Genomic DNA, 9,584 nt, shown 5'->3' with positions numbered 1-9,584 from the left:
AATGTGAAAAATATTTGTGTTGAAAATGTGAATGTTGAATGTTGAAAATTAGATAAAATTAGGTGTTGAATGTTGAAAATTAGTGCGTGATGATGTATGTAATGATGTATTTTATTTTTGGATTATTTGTAAAAATTTTCTATAAATAGATCTCATTTGTGAAGAAAATCACAATTGAGTTGAGAGAAAAATATTATAAAGTGTGTAGTGTGATAATTTTGAGAGTTTGAGATTTTTACTTTTTACCGTAAATTTTTATTTTTTCATAACACGTTATCAGCACGAATCTCTAAAAATCCTCCATATTTTTCCAAGCTCCAAAACAGAAAAAAAGATAACAAAAGTAATAATATTTATTTTATTGTTTATTTATTTATTGTTTATATATTTACTATATAATATAATGTTATTATAAATAATAAAAATAAATTTTTCAAAAAACTTGTTATAAATCCTGGGAGGATGTTAAGAAGACATCCCACACTCCCGGTAAGTGATACGACAAGTATAAAAGTCTATAAGGTTTTTAAACAAGATATCTTATGACACCTCATTACAATATTGTGATATGATATACATAATTATTTAAAACATTAATAATATTATATACACAATATTATTACCATAAAATTATACAAATACATACATTTATTTTCTTGTACACCAACGGTCATAAACGGTAACAAAACGGCTAGTTTTTGCCCTATAAATATGATCTCACAAACACATTCAATCACTCCAACTTTCTCTTCTTCTCTAAAATTATTCTTCATCAAATTTTTGAAGAAAAAAGAAGATGGCTTTCACAAAGTTATTTTTAATTATTTTGGTTATAATACTCACGAATCTTGTACTTATCGGAGAATATCCTCCTCATGTGTTTTCTTTATTTTTACGAATGCTTGTATTTGTTGTTTATCCATTACTTTGTATTGCAATATTCATTAACTAATAAAATGCATCATAATTTTTTTTAGTACCACCATGTCAAACTTGACAAAGCTCGAATTTGTTGCACTCGACATTACGGGGAAAAATTATATGCCATGGACTCTCGATGTAGAAATGCATCTTGAGTCATTGGGTCTAAGCGAGACCATTAAAGAAAATGGTATATCTTCATCACAAGAAAAAGCAAAAGCTATAATATTTTTGCGTCGACATCTCGATGAAGGTTTAAAATGTGAATATCTCATCGAAAAAGATCTCATGGCTCTGTGGAAAGGATTGAAAGAAAGATTTGAACATATAAGGGAAGTTATACTTCCGACCGCCCGTGATGAATGGAATATGTTAAGATTCCAAGATTTTAAGAAAGTCAGTGATTACAATTCAGCGATGTATCGAATAATCTCGCAGCTAAAATTTTGTGGACATGAGGTCACAGAATCGGAAATGCTTGAAAAAACATTTTCCACGTTTCACGCATCAAATATAACTTTACAGCAACAATATAGAGTGCGTGGATTTGCAAGATATTCTGAGCTCATCGTCTGTCTTCTTGTGGCGGAAAAAAACAACGAGCTACTAATGAGAAATCATCTGTCCCGACCCACTGGATCATCAGCATTTCCAGAAGTAAATGCTGTAAGTAAAAATGAATTTAAACCTGGAAACCAAAATCAAATTCAAAGACAAGGTTTTGGTCGAGGTCGAGGTCGAGGTCGAGGTCGAGGTCGTGGTCGTGGTCGTGGACGTGGAATTCGTCGTGATCGAGGCCGTGTTTTTGAAAACAATATAGATAGTTATTTTTATAACTCATCTCAAAAGGGCGTCACGAACCACCCACAGAAAAGGCCTCATGAGAACATGAGTGTTAATGAAACTCTCTCGAAAGGATTTGAAAGTTCTTGTTTCAGATACGGCACTCCAGGACATTGGTCTCGTATTTGTCGAGCCCCTGAGCACCTTTGCAAGCTCTATAAAGAATCGATAAAGGGGAAAGAAAAAGAGACCAACTTCACTGAGCGAAGTGACCATTTGAGTGATTCAACTCATTTTGATGCTGCTGATTTTATGAATGATTTCTCTGCAAATGATCAATATGTTGGTGGGATAGAAATGAACAATATTGATGCTGCAGATTTTCTCAATGATTTCTCTGAAAATGAACAATATAGTGGTAGAATATAAATGTACAATAATTTATTTTTCATGTATTTATATGATAATGTTTTATTGTACAATTATGATATGTGTTATATTTAAATATGTATTGTCATTAATTTTTTTTCATTGCATATTTTTTGAAGTTCAAATATGGAAAATGCTATGAGCAAAGCTGAAGTTTGCATACCCGATAGTGGTACAACGCACACTATCCTCCGAGATAAAAGATATTTCTTGGAACTAAAACCAACAAAAACAACGGTGAATACAATATCAGGTCCTGTAGACTTGATTAAAGGATGTGGTAAAGCACAATTTTTGTTACCTAATGGTACAAAATTTTTGATCAATGATGCTTTATATTCACCACAATCGAAAAGAAATTTGTTGAGTTTTAATGATATATATTCCCATGGGTATGATACTCAAACAATGAATGAAGGGAATGAGAAATATATGTGTCTTACCACATATAAATCAGGAAAGAAATATGTGATTGAAAAACTACCAATGCTCCCTACTGGATTGCATTATACACATATACGTCCCATTGAATCAAACATGGTAATTGATAATTCTTCAATATTAACCAATTGGCATGATCGATTAGGACATCCTGGTTCAACAATGATGCGAAGAATTATAGAAAATACACATGGTCATCCATTGAAAGACCAGAAGATCTTTCAGAATAATAAGTTTCAATGTAAAGCATGTTCTCTTGGAAAACTTATTATAAGACCATCACCAGCCAAAATCCAAACTGAATCACCAATGTTTCTTGAACGTATTCAGGGTGATATTTGTGGACCAATCCATCCACCATGTGGACCATTCAGATACTTTATGGTATTGATTGATGCCTCCAGCAGATGGTCACATGTATGTTTATTGTCAACTCGAAATGTTGCATTTGCAAGATTACTTGCTCAAATAATAAAATTGAGGAATCAATTTCCCGATTATACAATCAAGAAAATTAGACTTGATAATGCTGGTGAATTTACTTCCCAGACTTTCAATGATTATTGTATGTCTATGGGAATCATTGTTGAGCATCCTGTTGCTCATGTACATACTCAAAATGGATTGGCTGAATCATTGATTAAACGTCTGCAAATGATTGCTAGACCAATGATTATGAAAACAAAGCTCCCTATTTCTATATGGGGACATGCAATTTTACATGCTGCTTCATTAATTCGCATCAGACCAAGTGCATATCATAAATACTCCCCATTGCAGCTTGCATTTGGTAAAGAACCAGACATTTCTCATCTGAGAATTTTTGGATGTATGGTGTATGTGCCTATTGCACCACCTCAACGAAAGAAAATGGGACCTCAAAGAAAGATTGGAATTTATATTGGTTATGATAGTCCATCGATCATTCGATATCTTGAACCACAGACAGGCGACGTGTTCACAGCACGTTTTGCTGATTGTCATTTTAATGAGGAAATCTTCCCAATGTTAGGGGGAGAACAGAAACATACCGAAAAAGAAATTACATGGTATGTATCATCATTGTTACATCTGGATCCAAGAACAAAACAATGTGAAAAAGATGTACAGCAAATTGTGCACTTGCAAAGAATAGCAAATCAAATACCAGATGCATTTGCAGACACAAAAGGGGTAACTAAATCATATATACATGCTGCAAATGCCCCTGCTCGAATTGAAATTCCGAAGAAACAAATTGAAGATAGTCATGATGTCATTAAACGCCTGAAGCGTGGAAGGCCAGTTGGTTCCAAGGATAAAAATCCTCGAAAAAGAAAATTCATAGAGAAACACAATGATCACAAAATAGAGAATGATGTTCCTGAAGAAACACATAATGATCACAAAATAGAGAATGATGTTCCTGAAGAAACACATGATGATGAAAATGTTTTGTCAGAACCACAAACTGACGAGAATCATGAAATCTCTATCAATTATATTAATACTGGAAAAATATGGAACCGAAAAGATATAGAAGAAATTGATGATATATTTTCTTATAATGTGGCAATCGACATCATAAATGATAATGAAGATCATGAACCAAAATCTTTTGGTGAATGTAAAAATCGGCAGGATTGGATAAAATGGAAAGATGCCATCCAGGTTGAATTGGATTCGCTAAATAAACGTAATGTTTTTGGACCTATAGTCCTTACACCTGAAGGTGTAAAACCTGTTGGATACAAATGGGTTTTTATTCGAAAGCGAAATGAGAAAAATGAAATAGTAAGATATAAAGCTCGACTTGTTGCACAAGGTTTTTCTCAAAGGCCTGGAATTGATTATGAAGAAACGTATTCTCCTGTGATGGATGCAATTACGTTTCGGTATTTGATTAGCTTGGCAGTATCTGAAAATTTAGAAATGCGTCTTATGGATGTTGTTACAGCCTACTTATATGGATCACTTGATAGTAATATATATATGAAAATCCCTGAAGGATTTAAGATGCCTGAAGCACAAAGTTCAAAACCCAGAGAATGTTATTCTGTGAAATTACTAAGATCATTATATGGGTTGAAGCAATCCGGCAGAATGTGGTATAATAGGCTAAGTGATCACTTGATGAAAAAGGGATATGTAAATAATTCAATATGCCCTTGTGTTTTCATTAAGAAAACAACATCCGGATGCGTAATTATTGCTGTATATGTTGATGATTTAAACATCATTGGAACAAATAAGGAAATTCAAGAAGTTGTGTCATACTTGAAAGAAGAATTTGAAATGAAGGATCTTGGAAAAACCAAGTATTGTCTGGGTTTACAAATTGAACAAAAAGAATGTGGAATATTTGTTCACCAGACAAATTATACAGAAAAGATCCTTAAACGTTTTAATATGGATAAATCAAATCCTTTAAGTACTCCAATGGTTGTTAGATCATTAAACATAGAAAAGGATCCATTCCGTCCATGTGAAGATGATGAAGATATTCTTGGTCCAGAAGTACCATATTTAAGTGCTATCGGTGCCCTTATGTATCTTACAAATTGTACAAGGCCTGATATATCTTTTGCCGTAAATTTATTGGCAAGATTTAGCACATATCCAACAAAGAGACACTGGAACGGAATTAAGCATATATTCCATTATCTACGAGGAACGACAGACTTGTGACTTTTGTATTCAAAATATGCTAATCCAAGTATAATTGGTTATGCCGATGCTGGATACTTATCTGATCCACACAAGGCACGTTCCCAAACTGGATATGTATTTACTCGTGGAGGCACTGCAATTTCTTGGCGTTCACAGAAACAAACGCTCGTAACAACTTCATCAAATCATGCCGAGATTATTGCACTACATGAAGCAAGCCGTGAATGTGTGTGGTTAAAATCAATGACCCAACATATCCAAATCTCATGCGGATTATCATTCGACGAGAAGCTTGTGATACTGTATGAAGATAATGCTGCATGTGTTGCTCAAATGAAAGAAAGATACATAAAAAGCGACAGAACTAAACATATTCCTTCTAAGTTCTTCGCATTCACCAAAGAGCTTGAGAAGAAAAAATGTATTGATGTTCGTCACATTCAATCAAGTGAAAACTCATAAGATCTCTTCACAAAGTCACTTCCTACGACAATATTCAAAAAGCACATATATAATATTGGGATGCGCAATCTACGAAATTTGTGAAGAATTGTTCGTGTCAACATGAGGGAGAGTTTACGTGACTGCACTCTTTTTCCCTTACTATGGTTTTTATCCCAATGGGTTTTTCTTAGTAAGGTTTTTAACCAGACAGGATAAAAACACGTAATGAAGACAATCATTATGATCATCATCACAAGGGGGAGTGTTGAAAAATTATTTAAAAATGTGAAAAATATTTGTGTTGAAAATGTGAATGTTGAATTTTGAAAATTAGGTAAAATTAGGTGTTGAATATTGAAAATTAGTGTGTGATGATGTAGGTAATGATGTATTTTATTTTTGGATTATTTGTAAAAATTTTCTATAAATAGATCTCTCATTTGTGAAGAAAATCACAATTGAGTTGAGAGAAAAATATTATAAAGTGTGTAATGTGATAATTTTGAGAGTTTGAGATTTCTACTTTTTACCGTAAATTTTTACTTTTTCATAACACTTCAATTTTCTTTAGCACTTCGATTCGGGATTATTATGTGTATAAAATTTTTAAAAGTTTTATAATTATGACAAACGAATTTATAATTTTCGCAACCTCTATAAAAAAATCTATAATCACTATTTTAGAGATCGTTAAGAATGAAAAATTCGTAAAATTTATAATGGTATAACTTTGTGTGTGTATTACAAGTAATTTTATACGAGACTTAGGTTTTATTTCACTGCCTTTCAAATTAAAATCTGTTGGAATATTTTAAGTTTCGATGATGCGCTAAACTAGAATACTTGCATAATATTATAACCCAAAAAGCAATATTTCGGCATATTCTCCGAATCAACATTTGTCAAATATCACTTATTTGAGTATGCCTATGCCGAATTTAGAACTCAAATCTGCATACCTTTAATTGGATTTTCAGCACACCTATGAAAGTATCCTTAAATGGTTAGACACAATTATCAAAAGATCTCGAACTCAGATAATGTTTGAAGTATAAAGACAAATTGAATACCATATTTTGATATCAGTGTACTAGACATTTAATGTGATATATTATTTTTGGCTACAGACAAAATACATGTGACACTTAGTACTATTTTTGGATGATGACAATGTATGAGCAAATTATAGCTATTTGCCACCAATCTTATATGATTCATTCATTCAAAAGTTAAAATGAAGCTCTACTGAATTTGAGAAACACACTCTGAAAGTTTTATCAGATCATTTCGAAAGATCACTATGTGCTGATTTTCTACTTACTATCAATTTCAAGTTTTCTATCTCCTTCCACATAAATTCCATTTGTTCAATCAAAGTTGTTTACTAGGACTTTTGTAAGTCATGTTGAAGGTAGTTGTACAAGATGTCGTAACAATCAAATTCTTCTAATGATTCATTTTAGAACCAGAAAAGAGAGAGACATGGAAGAGTTTCATCATTCCAACTTCTAAAAACAAGTATTTGAGCATTTACTTTCTTGCACTTGAATTATTGCTGCCAATTTCAGACTACTAAATTTTTTGACTAGTTGATTCACTGAGTTCGGTGAGATTATTTCCGCACTTCTATTTAAAGTATTTTAGCATATTGATATTAGTTCATTACTATTCACACAAGTTTTGAGCATCAAAAATTTCAGGAAATAAGGAATGAAAGCGATTAGTATGTACTTTGTGAGACGGTCCCTCAAATCATCTCCAATTCAACTAAATGAGGAATGAAGGCGATATCATCATTCAATGATGCAACTATACGTGTGTTTTACAATAAATTCTCATAATAAAAATCTTAATTCTAGCGCATCAATAAGTCAAAGCATAAAAGGCAATCAATATCACATAATCATATTTTTTGTAAATATATTTATTTCTTGTATGTTATCAATTTTAACAGATCTTTATTATGACTGTTAAATAACTGATAAGATGTGTAATTTATTTTTGGGTGTAAGTTCAATTGAAAAGGGAAAAAAATGCTACAAGTTTAGTTAGATGAAATAAAATGTTAAGATTTAAATCCACACTAACAAACCCGAATACAATCGGGTACCCGACTAGTCAGGTATAGTTTGGGTAAAAAAAATCCTACCCGACAAATTGGGCACCCGACCCTGTCTAACCCTGCCTCTCTAATGTATAACAGAGCATTAATCGATAAGATAACAATCCGATTAAAATACCACTAATTACCAAACTTCCTACTATATTCGTGTGGTAATTAATGTATCTCTTATACACACCCACACTCTCTCTACTTGTATCATCTAATGATGTCAAAATGTGCTAGAATCGTGATTTTTTTGTCATACCATGTAAAACAGATGGACTGAATTGAAAATTTTCTAACCTATCAAAATAGTGGACCGACCCTCCAACATTATGGTGGGTTGAGGCGGGTTGCAGGAGGCCCGCACCAACCCGCCAAATTACATATAAAATTGGCTAAGTATGTTGATCAATCATTCCTGCCACCTGTGCTAGGTTGATTGAGTTGATAATTTCCCAACCCGCCAAAAAATAGCCCGTCCTGTTAGCCTGTTTTCACATCTCTATCCCAATTTAAATCAAAACAAGAAATTATTTGTAGTTCGTTTCCCAAACCAGATTAAAACATAAGCACTATTGATGTTGGCTAACTTTTGAAACATTAGAACCGAGAATTAATCTTGCTGTGTCAGTGCATCATATACCAACTCATGTTCATGTAAATATATATATTATTCTTTAAATATCTTTCTTACAACTCAGAATTAAGTACATATGAAATTATTATAAGATACTGATAAAGAAAAAATATAAGAAAGGAAGTTTACATTCAACAATCAACAAGCTCTCATTTAAACTTGAAAACTTCCTTCTTTTTTCTTTGTCTCAGTGCATAAAAGGAATCAAGAAATACTCTGCATAGAAAAGCTGCCACAATAATAGCAAATTTTAGTTAGTTTGGTAGTTGAAAAACCACAAAATGTTTAAGAATTCATGCATTAGGCTTAAACTAAATAACTTTTCATGGAACAAAATCTTCAAATTATCAAGTAATAATATTTTTTGAGGCCAAGATTGAATCAAACTGATCCATCGTGGATTTCAATTTCTCAAAGATCGTATTATTATATAATCTCAAAGTAAACTAATACATTTATATACTTTTAAGTTTATCGTTAAATTTTTACACACGTGAGTGTGTGTATATATTAAATCCCAAAATAAATTGGAACATAATTAAATTTGAGCAGCATATATGTCTACTTACCTTCCATATGAACATGTAAAAACCATAGACAGATCCTGCAGTGGATATATTAATCCGGAGGGCTCGATACATGAGAAGAGATGCAAGTGACAAATGGCCCAAAACCTAAATATATAATAATATTTATTATTATTAAATGTTAAAAGGGTACTAGATAAATTTAATCATGGACTTAAAAAAATCAAAAATTACAATTTTTACAGAAGAAAACTCATAATATGTTTTTTTTTAAAAAAAAAACTATTATTGTAAAGAGACAATACTCTTTCTTTTTTGAAGAATAAAGAGAATATTTTTGCTTGCTCTTGAATTGACTTGAAGTGTTATAGAAAACTGTGTCAAGTAATACCAATATTTGTTATATATATTTGAGTATTCAAAAATCATATATTAGTACTATAACTAAAACATTTTATATCGAGTTTCATCCGAAAAACGACATGTGACCTCAGGTAGTGCAAATACATTTTGTTGTGGATCAGAGAGTACAAACACATAATTTTTCTGACAAATACTGAATGCTAATTTAAATTTAAGTGTAGGGATTTAAAGCAAATTTACCCTTGATTTTAATAATAAATAAATTAGAATATTTTTTTTTTTT

General features: G+C 31.8%; 1 protein-coding gene across 1 annotated transcript in view; it reads right to left on the bottom strand.

Moving 5' to 3' along the window:
• Positions 1-8,404: 8,404 nt before the first annotated feature.
• Positions 8,405-9,584, bottom strand: part of LOC140979654 (homogentisate geranylgeranyltransferase-like) — a 34,938-nt gene continuing 33,758 nt past the window's right edge. The window contains exons 6-7 of the mRNA XM_073445160.1: positions 8,981-9,085; positions 8,405-8,640 (exon numbers count right to left, since the gene is read on the bottom strand). Of these exons, the coding sequence (XP_073301261.1) occupies positions 8,599-8,640; positions 8,981-9,085 (147 nt within the window). The 3' untranslated portion in view covers positions 8,405-8,598. The remainder of the gene's footprint in view (positions 8,641-8,980; positions 9,086-9,584) is intronic.

Source organism: Primulina huaijiensis, chromosome 6, assembly GCF_012295235.1.
Source record: "Primulina huaijiensis isolate GDHJ02 chromosome 6, ASM1229523v2, whole genome shotgun sequence".
In the NCBI taxonomy this organism is placed as follows: domain Eukaryota; kingdom Viridiplantae; phylum Streptophyta; class Magnoliopsida; order Lamiales; family Gesneriaceae; genus Primulina; species Primulina huaijiensis.
The sequence above is the reverse complement of the archived record's forward strand: the minus strand, read 5'-3'. Positions and strand labels throughout refer to the sequence as shown.